The 20,416-nt window shown below is 49.3% G+C and overlaps 1 protein-coding gene across 1 annotated transcript in view; it reads left to right on the forward strand.

Annotated features, from left to right (window-relative positions):
* The window catches only part of TRPM5 (transient receptor potential cation channel subfamily M member 5), a 561,392-nt gene that overhangs the window by 247,051 nt on the left and 293,925 nt on the right, over nucleotides 1–20,416 (forward strand). The window contains exon 16 of the mRNA XM_085646171.1: nucleotides 14,229–14,487. Within this exon, the coding sequence (XP_085502297.1) occupies nucleotides 14,229–14,487 (259 nt within the window). The remainder of the gene's footprint in view (nucleotides 1–14,228; nucleotides 14,488–20,416) is intronic.

Below are 20,416 nucleotides of genomic sequence, written 5' to 3' on the forward strand. Positions count from 1 at the left end.
CTTCGGATGGGGAGTGGGAGGGAATTCCACAGCTTTGGAGCATTATATGAGAACAGTCGCCCCCCTGAGCGAGCCTTTCTTATTCTTTATCCTTGTTAAAGGAATAGTCTTTTTTTTTTTTTTTTTGAAACCGTTTATTACAAGTCTTAAGAGTATACAAGTATGGGCCTACAACCTTCCGGCCGGCCGCTAGCAATGATAAGAACATACGACATACATTTATGGAACACGTGGTGTTACGGAGGAGCATTTCTCAGGAGGTAACAACGTCAAAAGCCACATCATCCAGACCCCATTATGCGGTTTCATTTTAAATTAAGAACAACAAGAAAACCACACCCACAAGGCAACCCACAATCGGAAATAGCAGCACATGCTCCCCTAGAGGGGGGATCCCAACTATCCACAGAAGTCTAAAGAGGGGGAAGAGAACAGAGCGAGGACTGGGGGAACCCAATGTCCGGCGGCGGGGGAATGAGTCGGCTAAGGGGATGGGGCTGGCGAGGTATCAGGCAGCAACGGTGGTGCACAGATACCCCCGCGGTAGGCGTTCCAGGGGCCCCATACTTTCACCCATGTTGCAGGCTTACCCCTCGCCACATACACCACCTTTTCTCGAAACATGCACCAGTCCATGTGTTCTTTCCAGGCCGAGACCGTCGGGGGCCTCTGGGATCCCCACAGTTGAGCAATATCACGCTTGGCTATCATATATCCCAGAGTCACCCACCACGTCTGTGGCGCCGAGTAATCAGTCGGTTCCCACACGTTCAGCAGGCATCTCCTCGCTTCAGGCAACAGCGCCACATGCGTAACCAGTCGCAGCACCTCATGTACACCACGCCAGAACCGCTCCACCTCCGGGCACTCCCATAAAATATACAGAAAGGTCCCCAAAGCACCACACCCACGCTTACACAACCCATCTCCAGCATAGCCCATACGCAGAAGCTTTGGCCCCGTCATGTAGACCCGGTGGAGTATCTTGAGCTGGACGAAGCGAAGGCGAGCCGGTATGGCCACCTCCTTCGGGGAGGCCACCGCGGAGGTCCAGTCCTCGTCGTCCAACTCCAGCCCGTCGGCAACCCAAGCCGCACGAAGGGCAGTCAACAGGCCCGAGCGGTCGTTTATCAGCTTCTTGTATATCAGTGAGATCGTGCTGTCCGGGACGTGCCCATCCAGCATTCTATCCTCCAGGGGGGAATATTCCGGGATGGAGGCAACGTCCGAGAAGACGGAGCCCAGCGCATGACGGACCTGCAAATACCGAAAGTATTCACTGCCCTGCAACTGAAATTCCGTCTGCAGCATATCGAACGTTTTAAATCCTCCCCTCGTCCAGAGATCCCCCACTTTACTGATACCTATTATGTCCCACTTCTCAAAGCCCTTAGAGGTCCACAGGGAACCTAACCGCTCAGACGCGTATAGTGGTGACGCCCGGGTCAAAAGGTCCTTCCACCCCATAGCTGCATTGGCCGCGTGCCACACCTGCACCATGACACGCGTGGGGCCCGTCAGACGAGCGTCGGGCGCGCTAGAATAGAGCGCTCGATTGTAGTCGCCACCTGACAGGAGCATCTTGTCCATTTCGAATGCCGGGTTTAAGGCGGGCCCGTATAGGCCATGGTTAATTGCAGCGAGCTGGGAGGCCCAATAGTACCGTTTAATATCCGGGAGGGCAATCCCCCCGTCATACCATGAGAGCGTCAGCTTCGCCAGGGCAATACGCGGCCTCCCGTCCCAGAACAGGCGGCGTTGCAGACTCTCCACCTCACGGAAGTAGCGCGCCGGGACTAAGTCCATAGTGTTCTGCAAAGCGTACAGGAAACGCGGCAGAGACATCATCTTGAACAATGCCGCCCGGCCGAGCGGCGAAAGCGGCAGGCGCCGCCAGCGCGCGACATCTACCCGCAGGCGCTGGAGGGGGGGAAGCAGGTTCCGTTCATACCGGGCCTCCGGGTCCAGAGTAATGAAGACACCCAGGTACCGAGATCCCTGCGGGGCGATCTGGATCGGACAGCCCCGCGGGAGAATAGGAGCCTCCCCAGAGAGAACATACGCGCACGATTTAGCCCAGTTGATGACGAGACCGGAGTTACGACCAAATGAATGTAAAACATCAACCAGCACTATAAGTGATTTACGTGGGGAGGCTAGGTACAGAAGGATGTCATCAGCGTATAGGGATACGCGGTCCTCATACTCGGGGGTCCAACGGAGACCACGGATGGAAGGCTCCCACCGCAGCCACTCCGCCAGGGGCTCCAAGGCAAGCGCAAAAAGAAGCGGCGACAAGGGACAGCCCTGTCGCGTGCCCCGGCCCAGCTCAAACGGGGCCGATACTCTTCCGTTCACCACCACCTGCGCCAACGGGCCCGAATACAACAATTTGACCCAACTGATGAATCCTGGGCCAAATCCAAACTTCGCAAGCATCGCCCAGATGTATGGCCACTCAAGCGTGTCAAACGCCATGGTGGCGTCCAAGGACGCCAAAATGGCTGGTTCCCGTATAAATGGGACGCGTGCGAGCACCCCATGCAAACGCCGCAGGTTAAGGGCTGTGTTGCGATGGGGAATAAAGCCGGACTGGTCCTGATGAACCAGATCTCCCACCACACCGACCAGCCGATTGGCCAGTACCTTGGCGAGAATTTTGGGTTCCGCATTCAGTAGCGAGATAGGCCGATAAGAAGTAACCCGGTCCCGGGGTCTCCCTTCCTTGTGGATCACCACGATTGTAGCCAGACGCTGGTCAAGCGGGAGGGAGCCCAGCGAGTGGGCCGCCAGGAACATTGCGCGGAGGTGAGGCGCCAATGTATCAGGTCGCAGCTTATACAACTCGATAGGGATACCATTCGGGCCCATGGCCTTGCCAGAAGCGACCGAGCGTATGGCGAGGGCTATTTCGTCGGAGGTGGGAGCGGCGTCCAGTGACACCCTGTCCTCCCCAGAAAGGGAAGGCAGCGCGATATCCCTGAGCAGGGCACGGGAATCCTCTTCAGAGCAAGAAGAGACCAGGGAATACACCTCGCGGAAATAATCCGCGAAACAGGAGACAATTTCTTCTGGCTCAGTTACACACACACCATTCGTTTTCTCAATCAGCGGGACCACACGATTCGCTCTCTCCTTTTTATCCAACCACGCTATCAGTTTACCAGCCTTATCACCCACATCATACAGTCGCCCCTGTTGCTCTCTACTAAGGCCCCTGGCCGCCTCCGTGACGAGGGCCCTATAAGCCGCTTGTTTGAGTTGTAGGACATGTAGTGCAGCATCCGTCACCCCATCTTCTAGATTACCCTCCAACTCAGCTATTTCAGCCTCCACCCGGGACACCTCCTCCCGCTCGCGCCTCAGGGCGTGGGAAATAAGGGATAGGGCCTCCCCTCTGAGTACTGTTTTGAAGGCCTCCCACAGGGAGATAGCCGAAGGCACTGACCCCACATTCTCATCAAAATAGCGCTGGAGGGATTTAATCAAGTCAGCGCGAATGGCGGGGTCGCGCAGGTACCAGGAATTGATTGGGAACACCCTGCTCTCACCCCTCGGAAAGACATCGAAATGTAACAGAAGCGGGGAGTGGTCCGAGATACCCCGTGCCAAATGGCACACCTCCCCCACCCTCCCGACATAGGCCGCCGGGACAAGGACATAATCAAGCCCTGAGAGACTACCATGGGCCCCCGAGTGGAAAGTGTACTGCAGCTGCGTGGGATGTTTTAAGCGCCAGCAGTCCACCAATCCCAGTGTCTCCAAGAGGCCGGATAGCCACGCCTGTGCCCGGGGGAGGTCCCTAGGGGGGTGACGATCCACAGTCCCAGAAACCACCGCGTTGAAACCCCCCCCACCACCAGAAGCCCCCCCGGAAGGCCAAGGAGGAGGCGCCCCAGGTCTGCAAAGGTGGTCGACTGCAACCCCGGTGGGACGTACACTGACACAAACACAACCACTTTGCCCTCCATTCTCCCCACCAAGACAGTGTAACGTCCCCTATCATCGTGGAGCACCTCATCAATTTCTAACGGGAGCGAGTTCTTTACCATGATACCCACACCCCTTGAGCCTGACGTGAAGCCCGAGTGGGCCACGAGGCGGTAGCCACGCCGATTCATGGCACAGAAGGAATTGCCAATAAGGTGTGTCTCCTGCAGAAAGACTACATCGGGCGAGAGTCGCTTCAGAAACTGCAGGACCACACCTCGTTTGATCCTGTCCCCCAGCCCATTAACGTTCCAAGACAACAAAGTTAATTCCCTACCCCCCATCATACACAGAAACCATCATTCGTCCCCCCGAGAGCACAGTAGAACCAACACAAAAAAAGGGTTGCCTTGTGATAATAACAAACAACACCCCATCCCTGCCCACCCACCCCAACAGAACTCCCCCCTCCCTGCACCCCTGCATGAGCCCAGACAGCCCCCCCAACGTGCAGTGTGCCTGTCGCCCCATAGATAGTTAAACTAACTAGACCCCCAGAGGAGGAGGGAGAACCCCCAAGAGACCCCACACAACCTCCATAGGAGGGGAACTTAAGCGAACAGACGTATGGCCAAAAGTGGCATCATTTTTGTCCCGAGCGAGGCTTAATATTAGTCCCTCAGTCTTGATCCAACGAGCCCTCTCCCCCGGCCGCTCCCCCCCCGCCACCCCGATCCCGATCCCCAGACAGAGTATCCAGCCAGTCCCGCCGCTTCGGGACGATCAAAAAAGTGCGTGCGACCATCCACCTCCACTCGCAGCTTAGCTGGGAAAAGCATGGCGTATTTGAGGTTTAGGTCCCGAAGACGGCGTTTGACACCGAGGAAGCTCAGTCTCTGCTTCTGGACCGCAGGGGTGAAATCAGGATAAAAATTAATGTCCATATTGTCAAGTCTAATCGGTCCCTGTAGCCTGGAGGATTGCAGGATAGCGTCTCTGTCCCGAAAATTAAAAATCCGGGCAATGAGAAGTCTCGGAGCGGCTCCGACCTTAGGCCTTCCCCCGGGAACCCTGTGGGCCCTCTCCACAGCAAAGAATTTACTCAGCCCCCGTGGCTGGAGATGGGTAACAATCAGGTCTTCCACGAAAAGGTCCGCCGCAGCCTCCTCACGTCCCTCAGGCACCCCGATGATACGGATGTTGTTCCTCCGGGCCCGACTCTCGGAGTCCTCCAGGCGGCGATCCATCAGCGCACTCGCCCGAGCAAGCCGGCGCACCTCCGTTTGTAGGGCCGCCACATCTGTCGTAAGGCCCGATGTGGTGTGGGCCAAAGAGTCGACTCGGTCGTTGGTCTTGGAGAGATCGGCCCTTATCAGGCCAACATCCACGAGGACCGAGTCGATCTTCTGCGCCAGTGTATCAAAACGCTGGCCCACATAGGCCTTCATCTCGGCGATGGCGCCCATGACATCCCGCAGAGTCAGATCCGTGGGCAGATCGGGGGCATCAGTAGGGCCCTCAGGGGACCCGCGTGGCACCTCGGGAGATCCCTTCTGGAGGGTATATCGGTCCATGCTGTTGGACTGATGGGCTGCGCCACGCCGGGCCGATTTTATCTTTGTCCGGTCACCATCTTGTTTCGTGGCCATGGTCCCAGTCTCCCGGTCGCACCAGCCCCGTCGTGAAGGGCAGCCAAGCCGGTCCACGGGCTCCGGGGGGGTGCCACCCCAGATCTGCGGGGCGGATCACAGCCGGCGGGCAGGCAGGGTCCCTCGGCGAGGCCACACCAACACACAAAGCCCCGCGAGCCAACCTCGCAGAGACAGCAAGGGGGGTGCGAAAGCGAAAGTGAAAGTGCGGGGTACGCGAGCCACCAAGCCCTGCCCGCCGCTGTTGTTCACTTTGTCACTGGATCGCCCCACAGCGCAAATCCGGGGTTCGGCTAGGAGAAGGCCGCAAACCTCAATCGGTGCTAAAGCCGGTGTCCGGGGTCCGATTTGGAAGCGGAAAACGGGTGCCACCTCAGCTCAGGCTCACCAACACAGTCCCCTCATCTGAGACAGGATATGTTCAGGATAGTCATAGGAGGTCGCGGAGGTCCTCGGGAGCCTCGCACCTACGCGGCCATCTTGGTTGCGCGCTAGGCTCCTCCAGGAATAGTCTTGAAAGTTTGTGGTGGACATGAGTCAGAAGGGCTGCCAGCAGGCCTGCTTGCTTTGATCAGGTCCATAAATTCATCATGTGAGATGTGTTGGAAGGAATGGAGAGGTTGGGTTAGAGTTTTCTTGGGTTGTTGTTTTGTCAAAGGGTTAGTGCTGGTGCTTTATCTCTGTCTTAAGTATGAGTCCAACGTATCTGCTTTGTCAGTGTAATGATTTGCCAGTTTGTCTGTGAAATCTTGAGTAACAGGATGAGTTCCTTGGAGGCAATTTGGTTTGCGAAATTCATTGAGTATTTTATAGAATTCTTTATTTGCACATTTAGCATTTTGAATTCTGTCTGAATAGTACCTTTTCTTAGCTTTTTTGATAGATGACTTGTATAATCTGTTAATTTTCTGTAGGTGAAGTTTTTCTTGTTTGTTTTGAGCCAGGTACGTTGCAGCTTTCTAATTTGTTTTTTTATGTCTTATATCTCTATGTTTCTCCAAGGCGCTTTTTTTCTTTTGTTCTGTTGTGTGGTTTTGAGTGGTATCAGGATGTCAAAAGCTTCCTGTAGCCACTCATATAGTTTTTGAACAGAATTTATTGTTTCTATATTTGTACTGGATGATAGTTGTCTTTCTAAGTATTCCAAATTGAGTTTGTTCCATGGTCGATAGGTGGATGGATGTAAAGTAGTTTTAGGTGAGTCGCTTAGTGTTGTTTTATGTTTGAATGCAAGCAAGTGGTGGTCTGACCATGTGACTGGAGTTATAGTTTGAAAGGTAACTAGTTCGGTATTAGCAAAAAAGACATGTAAGATACGTCCAACGATGTGTGTGGGTTTGTGGACAATCTGATGCAGGTTTTGTGCGTCAAGTCCAGTGATTATTGTTTTTGGATGGGTCATATTGGGTTTGTCAAACCAAATGTTGCGGTCACCCAGAACGCATAGGTTGGAGTGTATTGTTATCAGGTTTGAAACTGTGTCTTGAAGTGCGTCTGGCAATGTCACCTTGGAGGTCTGTAAAGGAGCAGGAAATTACAGGAGGAAGACGGTGTAGGATTGCATCTGGTGAGAAGAGCCTCACAATTCTATATGGTGATGTTGTCAACTTTAGTGATATGTAATGTTTGCCTGAACACAACAGCTAGACCACCTCCTTTTTTGCCTATACTATTTTGGATGATCATTTGATAGCCTAGAGGAATGGCTTCATGCAGGACTGGAGCCATACCATCTTCCAACCATGATTCAGTTACGAATAGTATGTCTGGTTTTGCATCGGTGAGAAGGTCGTAGATGTGATGTTTGTTTTTAGAGTGGTATCGAGCATTTATTAGTAGACAGTTTAGAGAATGGGCTTTGGTGATAGTGAGACCTTGTTTTGTAGAAAAGTGATTAGTATTGTGTGGGTTTGTAGCAGGTGTGTTTTTAGTGCTGGTATTAGCTGTGTTAGGATAGCAATCGTGTAGCTGTTCTGTATCATGTTCCTCATCCAGCATGCTAAGAAGGCATTTTGATTGGTCTGCGTGTGTAGGTGGTGGAGACGGTGTTTGAGAGTGAGTTGGTGTGCTGTGTTGTTTTCGTGGTGTATTAGCTGTGTTAGGATAGCAATCGTGTAGCTGTTCTGTATAATGTTCCTCATCCAGCATGCTAAGAAGGCATTTTGATGGGTCTGCGTTGGTAGGTGGTGGAGACAGTGTTTGAAAGTGAGTTGGTGTGCTGTGTTGTTTTCATGGTGTAACATAGTTGTGCAGTAGACATGGGTAAGCGAAGTTTTGAGGTTTGGCACGTCGCTTATATTGTTTGCATGTGTTTAGGGCAGAAGATGTATGAGTCAGGGGTGGTGGTGCAGCACATGGGTCATGTAGTAAGTTTCTAAATTGTCCAATGGATGAGAGGCATTTGGAAGAGAGTTGCTGTGTTGCTGTATCTGTGTTAGATGTGTGGAAGAGAGAAAGCTTGGCATTGGTGTTTGTTCCTTTGTGTGGTTTGAAAGGTGAGTGTATGTTTGTATTTTGTGATGGTAAGTATTCTGAGGTGTTGCGCTTGGAAGATCTCGTTGTGTTGGTGTGCGTGATATGTTTTGTTTTTGAGGAGTAGTGTAAAGAGGTGCTGGTGTATTTGTTTCATGCGATGGATTTGTTTGCATAGTATTGTTTGTGAGAGTAGGTTGTAAGGTAGAGTGGGTGGTGATGTGTTTATGAGTAGAGTGTATGTTGTGTGTAGGAGGGAATGAAGTAGAGGTAAGAGTGTTTGTCTTAGACTGGTTTGTTGCAAGAGTTAAAAAGTATAGTGTCGTGCAGTGTATGTGTTGTGCGTTTGTGTTATTATGGTAGAAGGAAGAGGAGGGTGTTGGTTGGACAAATGATGGATGGCTGATTATATGTTTGTTAGTGATAAAAAGTGGTCTGTTACGAGTAATTAGAGCAGGAAGTGTGTGTCTGGATGGGATGTAGATAAGTATGGTGTGGAATATGGTTGTGTTAGTGATGGATGGATTAGTTTGCGGTATAGGATAGAGTTGAGTATTGTTTGTAGTTGATGGCGGAAATGTGTGGTATCTGGGATAGAAGGGTTTATAGGTGTGGTTTGTGTGGTTTTGTAGTAGGCGCAGAGGCATGGATTTGTGCATAGTGTTGGTTTGTAGTAAGTGTGTGGTGTACATTTGGTGTGCTGAGTGTGTTGCTCTGTTTGTGGATGTTGATGGTGTGGGCTGAGTATTACTGAATGGGAAAATGGGCAGCATTTCTGGCCCTAGTCCTGACCAGTCTCAAACAGGCAACTGCCCTTGTCCTCTCTGCCCTTAGCCTCTCTGCCCGGGCTGAAATGCCCTAAGCCTTGGTCTTTTATAGCCCTATTAATCAGGTGACCCCTTCAGCCAATGGGAACCCTAGTCCTAACACAATCCAATCACAACACTAGCCCTAAAATCTAGAACCAATCGCAAACCAGGACCTTACAGCCAATCTTAGCCCTAGTCCAAGCACCCAATCAGTTTTAAAAACCCTTATCTCTATGTCCAATAGAGGCTCTAGCCCTACCAGTAGTCCCAACCCAAGTCCAAGCAACCAATGACACAGGAAGCCCTAGTCCCTACTTCCAATAGAAATCCTAACTCTACTCTTAGTCCCACACCAAGTCCAGCAACCAATCACACCAGAAGCCCTAATAGCTACTTCCAATTAGAGGCCTAACCCTAGTCCCAACCTTAGTCCCAACAACTTACCACACAGGAAGCCCTAGTCTCAACCCTACATTGATTGAGTCACAGGCCCAGAAACCAATCAGAACCCTCAAATACCCAACCAATGAGGACACTAACCCTAATCCAATAGAAACACCAGATACAACCACCAATCAGTGTACCCATGTACCAACCAATAGCAGACTATATAAGGTCCCAGCGACCTCAGACAAGGCTTGCTGGCCAGGGAGTTGGAAGCTGCTCCTCTATTCAGAAATCTCCTAGGAGACAGACAAGCTCAATCCACACTTTGGATTTCTGCAGGTAAGGGCCTAACAAACTTGTCCTCTAACACTACTGTGTGTATAAAACTTTACTCCATCTTCTGGCTAAAAAACAAAGTGCACAGTCCCTATTAAACACAGCTTAAACATCAGATTACTACTGTCTCAGAGCACCCTCTGTTCTCTCCCTGATGTAGAAATATCCCTGTTGCTAGGCGGGGAAGGGGGGCTGGTTTCACTCACTTACTAACACAAAATGGGAGCTGGGGGTGGACTACTTAAAATACAGGTCTTAGCACAGAGCAAGGGAGAAAAACTGAGGGAAAAAACTTATAGTCACAGGGAATGAGAGGGAAAAAACTACAGAGTTAGGACTGCAAATCCCACAATTCAACAGGTTAAATGGAGACAGTCACAAGCAAGGAATAACCACAACTTTAAACACAAAACAGGTGATAAAGTATGCAAATACGGGCAGGTTAAAACTACAATTTTAAACCGTAATAACCACAGGTAAAGACAGTTAAAGAAAATTAAAAAAAATTATGCAATCACAGGTAGGGAAAATCGTTTTTTAAATTGTTAGCTGGAGACAGCATTAGTCTGTCTCCCTACCACTTCCTGAACTCTGCTGCTTCACTGCAATCTGGGGCACAGGTAGACTGCAACTCATGACGCCTTCCCACACTGAGCAATGGTAATAAATAACGTATTACTTTATACATGGAAACAGCTCTCCTAATAGTTACAAGGCTTCTGCAATGCTATTTATCTTGTAACACCAACTTAAATCCTTGCATCCTGGTTTAGGTCAAATATATTTTTTTCAAGCAAATACATATGCTACCAAACTGAAATAAACACAGTTAAAAACTGATTTATAGTTCATGCTCAAAAACGACAAACTACTAGAATTTGCCAATTATGGTTACTTACACACACAACATATGCCATAACGTGCTACTGGCCCTGTTTTGCCTCTGTTGGCTCTTTTGTTTTGGTATCTTTTGCAAATTGGAGTTTTAAATATAGCATTTGAAGCAGGTTATGGGATGTGTTGTGTTCGTTGGCAAGTAAGAGCAAGTGCAAGTGAGTCAGAGTGAGAAGAAGTAAGATAGAAGAGGAAGTGCAAGTGAGAGTGACTGAGTGAGGATGAATGTAAGAGAGTGCAAGCAAGACTGAGTAAGTGTAAAAATTGGTTCATGTGACTGAGTGAAAAAGTGTGAGTAAGAGTGTTGATTAGTACAAGTGTGAATCAGACTGAGTGTTATTGATAGAATGAAACTAAATGAGAATGAATGACAGTAAGAGTGAGTGCAGACGAGTGGGAGAGTGAGTGAGTGCAAGCAAGTGACAGTGAGTGAATAAGTGAAAGAAGAGTAAGAGTCAGGAGAATGAGTGAGTCAGATTGTTAGTGAATGAACGCAAGATGAGTGAGAATGTGATGTGCTTATGAGTCTGTAAATCTCGCTGACATCCTGAATGTAATTCTTGTCATATATAGATCCCAGTGGAAAAATACTGATGCTGGCACAATGGGGGCAATTGATCAAATATTGGCACTGTCATATTAGAGGTAATGCATGATTCTGGCATACTAAAGGTAATGCTTGGTACTAGCATAGTAGTGGCAATACTTGGCACTGAGATATTAGAGGTAATCTTGGTTATATGGGACACCCATATAGGATGCAGCCTTACGGCTAAAGAGGTTGATATCGAAGCTGGGGAACCGCGTTCGAGTCTCGGCAACATCGCTCAACATCCTGTGATTCTGGGCAAATCACTTAATCTCCCAGTACCCAACAAAAATGAATGTGTCCTTGTGTAACGCAACTGATGCTATGTAAAGCGCTCTGATACCCGATATCTTCGGGTCTAGTTCGTGCTATATAAAACATTAAAAAAAAAAAATACAGGTGCTGGCATCCTGTAAGTAATTCCTTGTAGAACTGCACAACTTACCACATACTGGCCCTGGCATACTGGAAGTAATACTTAGTACTGAAGTCGTAGAGGCAATACTTGGCTTCTCTGTGGTACTGGAATACTAGAGGTAATCTTGGCATATTGAGCACCTATGGCAACATGCTGGAACTAGCATACTGAAACATCAGAACAACAGCCACCCCTAGCAAAATAGTGACATACCAGGAGGTAATTCTGGGCATATGGTACACCTGTGAAAAAATGCTTGGGCTAACATACTGAATGCAGTTCTTGGTATATGGGGCACCTGAGGCAAATTGCTAGTGCTGACAAATTGGTGGCAATTCTTGTCATATGGAAGAAAACTATTACATGTGGAATGGAGCCCGTCCTGTTAAATGATGGTCTTGATATATTATAGGTACTTTTTGACAAAAGGTGTCACTCATGGTATATGGACAGCATCAAAGTAAAACCTCTGGCACTAGCAAATTGTTTATATTTTTAGCATAAGGGGCTACCCATATCATAATAGGCAGTCCTGGCAAAATGCTGGCACAATGAAGGTAACTATTGACATATGAGGGTTCCCATAACATATACAAAAAATTGAGCAAATTCCTGGGGAACCTTAGGTTTCACTGGTTTAGCACACCAATAAAGGACTTACATATTTAGGGGCCGATTCCGATCCTGGAAAAACCGGGTACGTTTTCTCCGTCCGACTCGTACCCTGGAAAAATACCTTACAAACATGCAAGTACGATTCGTACGGAAACACCATTTCCGTACGAATCGTAAAAAACACCGACCGGCTAAAATATACCCGCAATTCCGATCCGGGACACCGTGTACGCGACATTCGCACGGAGTCAGGCAGCGTTTTACGGACCAGCAAGTACGATTCGTACCCACAGCACTTCGCACAGCAATATTTTTACGGGACCCAAAAAGTGCCGGAAAAGCTAAGTATGCCACGATGCATGGCGAAAAGGGGGCCCGGTACGCACTGTACCCCCATCCCTACACGTCCGCACCGTAGCCCCAGCCCCCCCATGTCTGCGCCGTACCCCAGCACCCACCCCATGTCCGCGCCGTACCCCCACCCCCGTATGTATGGTGCGTACCCCCACCCCCGTATGTACGGTGTGTACCCCAACCCCCGTATGCGCTGGGGGTACGCACCGTACATACGGGGGAATGGGGGTACGCACCGTACATACGAGGGGTACGCACCGTACATACAGGGGGTGGGGGTACGCTCCGTACCTACAGGGGGTACGCACCGTACATACGGGGGGTGGGGGTACGCACCGTACATACGAGGGGTACGCACCATACCTACACAGGGTGGGGGTACACTCCGTACCTACACAGGGTGGGGGTACACTCCATACCTACACGGGGTGGGGGTACGCTCCGTACCTACACGGGGTGGGGGTATGCTCCGTGCCTACGGGGGTGGGGTGGGGTACGGCGCGTACATGAGGGGGCTGGGGGTACGGCACGTACTTGGGGGGGTGGGCTGGGGGGGTGTTCGGCGCATATGCGGGCACATGTTTGGACGTCTCCATGGTTGCTATGGGAGTTTGCTCCGTACGGTGTTTTTTCCATACGGTTGTGCATTCGGACGGACGGCATGGATCGTACTTGCACGCTCGGACTTCATTTTCCCGATACGTACGTAAAAATGTCCGGGGACGTGTCGGACACTTTTTCCGACCCGAGGACGAGTCGGGGAATTTTCCCAATGCGATTCGTATGGATTTTTTAACATACGAATCGTACTTGCCAGTTTGTACGGGACTTGTACGATTCGTACGTGAAAAAATCCGGATACGATTCGTACGGGGAATATTTTTAACGGATCGGAATCGGCACCTTAATGTCTGCTCTTTCAGAGATTGTCGTAGAGTGAATTTATGTAAAAATGGGTTTTTAAATGCCCTATTTGATCACATTCATTAAAAATTTCCTCGGGGAGAACCCCAAACCTCCCTACAACGTCCTGGAGTAAGTGGGGCTTGCTATCTTTAGTTAGTCACTCGAATTTGACCAATATTATGCTCCACCACTTCCAAAGATTGCCAACCACCACTGGGGGAGGTTGGTGCTCTAGGCGCTGGGGGCCGTCGGGAAGATTAAGCAAGCTATTGCCCAGAGTCACATGGTGCTGGGCTAATCTGCCGCTGGCGAGCGAACCGTGATCCCCAGATTCCGGAGTCAGACGCCCTGGCCGCGGCGCCACACCACAGAGAGAGAGAGAGAGAAGGGGGGGGGGAGAGAGAGAGAGAGAGAGAGAGAGAGAGAGCGAGCGAGAGAGAGAGAGAGAGAGAGAGAGAGAGAGAGAGAGAGAGAGAGAGAGACTATGTCTGAAGTAACATTAGGAAGTGGTCAAGGCTGGAGTGTCCATGGATTAGGTTAGGGAGACATTTTACAAGATTGCCAACAGGGGAAAGCAAAAAGTACAGTATTGCAGCTGGCACTTGCGAAGATGGTCCTTTTGCTACAGAAGGAATTGCCTTAGGCCCAAACGAATTTTTGCATGTGGTGTCGATAATCTCTGCACCATTGCCTGAAGAAAGATGTGATGACTTAACCTGAGTAGTCTGGAAGATAGTAACACAGTTTGATGAACTACTGCATCACCCACAACAGAATTAAAATCATGCTGCAATTTCTTAAAAGCTACTACACGATGTTGCTCAAATGAGGCAAATAATAACTTTACCAATCACATTATGTTTTTAAAGGGATGAAAATAAAACAGGAAAGCAGAGACCATCTGAAAACAACTTATGTGGACAATTTATACTTCCAAGATGGCAGAAGTTTTGGAGCGCACCAGTGACCGTATTTTTAGGAAACGTTATAATGTATTTTGCCTTTTTATTCCTGTTTGCTTTTGTCCTTTTGCTGGACTTCAAGCCACCGCCACCAGAGGGGCCTTCTGTCAAGGAGGTTATCCTTTACTTTTGGGTGTTCACATTAGTCCTGGAAGAAATACGCCAGGTGAGTACTTTTCACATATTGTATGTTTATTGTTTCTTTGAATATCAACAAGGAGCATGGATGGCAAGAAATAGAACGAACAAGAAGCAAACTTTAAGCATTTTTAATACGAAAGAAAATTCAGATACAGATTAGTTTCTGTCTAAACTCGGGGTCCATATACACCGGTTTCATCAGTGTTCTGAGGCACCACTTTAGAAAGTTATGCTGTAGCCATCTACAATAGCTATATTGTAAACATTATTTCACTTTAATATTTACCCTTCTGCAATTTTAATCATGGGCTTTCTAACAAAAATCATGAAAAATAATTATTGGAGGAACAGAACACATGTATAAGGTATTTCAGATTTGATAAATATACTATCTTATTCTTTTTTTTCTCTGCATAGTAGAAGACCATAGTTTGTACAATTGTTCGTTGCTGGTGGGCATGAGCACGAATTTTCGAACTAGAACTTATTTGACATCATTACACTATAACCCATAAAATAAGAGAGAAAAGCAGAAATGGGTGAAAGGAAGGAGCGAAAGCTATGGAACTAGTTACAAAGAGCAAAAGTATTCATAAACAAGTATTGGCAAAGCCAATAAATCTTGCCTTTTTGACTTATTGGCTTAGCCAATGGCTTTTGGCGATGCTGTGCAAAACATGTGTGGTGATGTGGCACGTGCATACGCAACATTTCATTCAGTAGGCACATGCATGTGTGATGAAAAATGCACGCACATGCGTCACCATGCTTGCATGGGCCTACTGTTTTTTATGAGCAACATTTTCTTTATTTTTCACTTGCTAATCCAAGATGCCACTTGGAGTGATAAACAAAAACTTTTCAAAGACAGAGCTCCTTGGCACAAATGGTAGCTGCCAGACCCTCCAATAAACCATGTATTTATCCATAACATATTCATATCTATATTCACTGAAAAAAACAAAGTTTACAGGGACATTATAGTTAGGCTCATATTTCACACGTACAAAACCATAGAACTTAAGCAGTTACGGTTACCTGACCTAACTATAAATTACCCCACCACAATGCACTGCTTATGAGCTCACATATTACATCACTCATGACATGGTCAGGGCATCACTGATGATATCTCAAATGACATGACTGATGACATCATCCAGTGAGTGTAAGTGTTTTGTAAATATTTCTGAGACTTAAAGATAGATACTAAGCTACTGCATATGTTACATTACCATTCTTTCTGTACTACTAATGAGTGATGCTCTTTCTAACATATGTCATCTGAGTGGCTGTGTGACTGTCTTATCAGTGTGTAAGTGGGTGCATGGGTGTGTGAGTGGCTGTATGGATCTGTCAGTGAGTGTGTGAGTGGCTGTATGGGTCTGGGAATGGGGTTGTGAGTAGTTTTCTGGGTGAGTGAATGGCTGTGTGAATGGTTGTATGGGTGTGGGAGTCGGTGTGTGAGTAGCTGTATGGGTGTGTGAGAGCTTGTATGGAAGTGTGAGTAGGTGAGTAGCTATGTGGGTGTGTGAGTGGGTGTGTGAGTGGTTGCATGAGTGTGTGAGGGGTTTTATTAGTGTGCAAGTGGGCGTGTGAGTGGTTGTGTGAGTGGTTTTGTGGGTGTGTGAGTTGTGATGATGTGTGAGTGGTTTTGTGTATGAATAGGTGCATGAGTGCTTTTGTGTGTGTTTGTGAGCCAGCAGGTACCACAGGCATTAATGCACCCCCTGTGGCTCCCAACACTGCACACTGGGTGAGGCCAGGGTGCCAGAATCAAGTGACTCTGCTTAGGGGAATGAGGAGCCCGGAGCCGAAAACAGCCTGGGAAGGGGGATGCATGGTCCCCCTTCCTCATGCATGCAGTATAGTGATCTTAATGAAGGTTTGGAGAGGTTTTCTCCTGTCTCATCTCCTTTGTGAACCAGGGTGTAGTGGACCAAGATAGTAGGTCCATTTCTTGTTTTAGAATAGCAATACTATCAAAGCTTGATATAAGGATTTATTGAATTGGGGACCTTTTGGTAAGCTGTCCATCATTCTGGCAAAAGGTGTGAAGAAATTTGCATACTATTAAGGTGGTTGGGCGGGGCCAAACAGGTGAGGCTTCCAGGTTATTTTGCACATTTGCATACTCATAATAATATAACGAGTGAAACATAGGCTGTGCTCTCACCAGGAGGGGGCAAGAAAGAACCCACTCATCACAGTCACCAAAGATTGCGCTCTAAAAGATCAAGCTGCATGCGGCAGGGGGACCATGCGTCCCCCTTCCCAGGCTGATTTTGGCCCCAGGAACACCATCCCCCGGAGCTGGCTGCTTGATACTGAGTGCCCTGGTCCCACCCAGAGCACCGAGTGTGCAGTGTTGGGGACTTAAGGTGGAGCCGTAATGCCCCTGTGGTCCCTACCAGCTCCCTACCTCCAGTGGGAGCCAGCATTGCTCCTGCATGCAGGGAGCAGCCAAAAATGCTGCTCTGTGTGTGTGGAATCAATCTTTTCATCTGTTTTCCTGCCCCTGGACAGTGGGCAGGAAAACAGATGAAAAGTCTGCTCCCGTTTTCCTGCTTTTGCCTGCACGGAGTGGACTTACTGTTTATTCTCACTTGGCAGGGGCTGTCAAAGCTCCAGTCTAGGGAAAGCAAACAGCTATGTGTGGTGGGGGGCACCCCAGGTCATAGGGAGCCTACCCAGGGGGGTGGCTGTCTCTAGGGCCTTTAATGCTTCCAAGAGAGGGGCCCTCATGGCTCCATTCATTTGTTATATTAGGACCACGACCTCGGGAGGTGGTGGTCCCTGGGACCGTAAACAGCCCTAGAGGGAGGCCTCATGGCCCTCCTCCCCTTTCAAGAGATAGGCAAGCCCCAGAGAGGTTGTGGTCTCCGGGGCCATAAATGGCCTGGGGGGGTGCATGGCATGGCCCCCTCCCCCTTTATGTTCAATCAGCCTTGCCCCGGGGAGTTGTCGGTCCCCAGGGCAATAAAAGGCCTACAGAGAGGGGGCCACTCTTCCCCCATCTCATATTAGTTCATTGACCTGGCCGAAGGGAGGTGGCGGTCGCCGGGGCCTTTATCATCCATGGAGAGTGGTGCCGCTTGTGCCCCCTCCCCATAATATATATTAAAATAAGCCCCCAGGACCTGGCCCACCCGGGGGCTGAAATGCAAACAAGCGTGGGAGGCTGCACTTGATTTTTAATTTTTATGCGGATTCGCAAATCTGCCGAGATTTTCTCAGCAAATGTGTCTTTAAAAATCCTTTTTGGTTCCGGTAGATTCCATGGGGGACCCCAGCACTGACTGGACCTAGGGAGTCAGGGTTTTCGTAACCTGCTCCCCTCTCTCTCTCTTTTTTTTTTACCTGCTTGGGACTCGCCTGAGTCTGAGACCCAAAATGGTTTTCAACACTTCCTGGTTGTTGTTGGCAGCCAATTAGATCTCTTGGATTCACTGAGGGACCACGCCTCTAGATATACAAATTAGGTTTTCCTTTAATTTCTCAAAAACTACTGAACAGATTTACACCACATCACATTAAGCACTCTTCCTGGACCAACATCTAGCATACAACTCACTTCAGCTGCTGTCTGGAAAGTTTCAGGGTGATCTATTAAGTGGGCGCTGAGAAAAAGGGGAGGTCACAAAATGCGCTTTCCCCATGCAACATCCTAGAAGGATTTGAGACACGACTACAGCTCGACCTGCTGAACGGAATTTCACAAATTTGACAGAAAGCTCAATCTTGGTCCATAAAGATCTCTTTTTGTAATTTCAGTAGATTTGGAGTTATTAAAGAAAAAAGAAATATACATATTTAGGGATGCAGATTCTCTGCGGCTACAACAGACCTCGTGGTGAGATCTGATTGCCTGTCAAAACTTTAACCAGGAAGTGCTGGCAGCCATCTTGAGACTTGGGACTGACCCTGACCCTGAGTCACAAACAAAACGCAAAAAAACTCAAAAGGGAGCAGGGTACTAATACCCTGACCCCCCAAGGCCCTATTTTTTTTTATTTTACCACAAGTTTGTGGAGTAAAAAAAAGTCTGGTCTCCCATGCTTCTTTTGTATATACCCCCGGGTGGGCCAGGTCCTGAGGGGTGGGTTAATAATAATAATGGGGGTAGAGTCATGTGTGGCCCCCCTCCCCAGGGCAACTTCAGCCCAAGGACATCATCCCCTGGGGCCTGAGCGAATAGAAGGAGGGGGAGCAGGGCAGCACGACCCCCCTTCTGGCCTGATTTTGGCATGGAACCACCACCCTGGAGCCTGTCTGTGCCATTGAAGAGGGGGGGGGGCGCACGGACCCCCTTCCTGGGATATTATTAGCCTTCGGGATCCCATCCCCTAGGGCCAGGCTCTTGCTATGTCCCGGGGTGTCCAACTCCAGTAGATAGTTGTTTCCCCAAACCTCTGTTTGCTCTCGCTTTGTGGGAGCAATTTAAAGCTCTCGCCAAGAGAGAGCAGACAGTAAGTCTGCTCCCAGCAGGCCAGAGCATGAAAAATGCTCATACCCGTTGGGAGCAGACTTTTCATCCATTTACCTGTCTGATATGAAGCGGTTAGAGAAACGTATGAAAAACATTGCTCCCATTTTTAGCTGCCACTTGCGGGCGGGAACAATGCCGGTTCCCGCTGGAGGTGGGGAGCTGGTAAGAGCTGCAGGGGCATTGGGGCTCCCCCCACGGCCTTCAACAAAAAGGTAGTGGGTGCCCTGTGTGGGCTCCAGGGCACAGACAATTTACTTGACGGGCCCCGGGGTATGGGGTTCTCGGCACCAATATGAGCCCGGGAAGGGGGCTGTGTGCTCCTCCCTCCCTTTACATCCTGGCTAGGATCTCTGGGATGGGGTCTCGGGCCAATATTGGCCCAGGGGGGGGGGTGGGAATGCATACTCCCCTCCCTCTTAAGAATAAGGCCGGGCCCCAGGAGATGGGATACTTGGTGCCAAAATTGGCCAGAGGAGGGGGTTGCATGCCCCCTCCCCCTTTTAGATATGAAATGGGTGCCCAGGGTGGGCTCCTGAGCACACAGCATTTACTGAGCTCACTCCGGGGGATGAGGTTTCTGGGGCCAATATTGGCAAGGAAAAGGGGCTGCATGCGCCCTTCACATGTTATATACTGGCCAGGCACAGGGGAATGGGGCATCCAGGGCAAATATTGGCCTTGGGAATGGGGGTGCATGCCCTCCTCCCCCTTAAGAATAAGGCAGGGCTCTGTGGGTTGGGGTCCCTAGGGCCAAAATCAGGCCCAGAGGGGGAGCAGCATGGCCCTCCCACTTTTAAATATGAATTGGGTGCCCTGGGTGAGCTCCAGGCACCCACAATTTACTGTTTGGTCTCCAGGGATAGGGTCCCCGGAGCCAATATTGGCCTGGGAATGGGGTCTGCGTGCCCCCCTTTATAATAAGACCAGGCCCCAGGAGATAGTGTTCTCAGGGTTGAAATTGGGGGCTACATGCCTCCCTCTTCCATAATTAAATTAATAGGCACTGAGAAATGGGGTCCTTGGGAACGAAATTGGCCCGGGGAGGAGGGCTACGTACCCCCTCTACAAAATTGTGGCAGGGTACGAGGGATTGGTTTCCCTGGGCCCAAATTGGCCCGGGGAGTGGGCCTCAATGCCCCCCTCCCAGGTTGACTAACTTTGTGGATTTGGCCACAGGGCCTGGTCATAGCCCTGTGGCCAACCCAACACTGCGCCCAACCAAAGGACGTGCACGGCATGTGGTTGGATGCATGCAGGCGGTTGACCGCAGGCCGTGCACAGCAGAGGTTGGATTAACGTATGTAATTAAACATGACTTTTTGTTAAAAAAACATAGAAATAAACCTTAGAAATTCACAAAACAAGCATAGGTTACAGGGACGTTATAGTTAGCTTCAAAACCCTAGGAATTCAACAGTTATAGTTATATTAAGTAACTATAACTCGTGCTGGAAGGTAACTAGAA

Source organism: Triturus cristatus, chromosome 3_1 (genome assembly GCF_964204655.1).
Source record: "Triturus cristatus chromosome 3_1, aTriCri1.1, whole genome shotgun sequence".
Taxonomy (NCBI): Eukaryota; Metazoa; Chordata; class Amphibia; order Caudata; family Salamandridae; genus Triturus; species Triturus cristatus.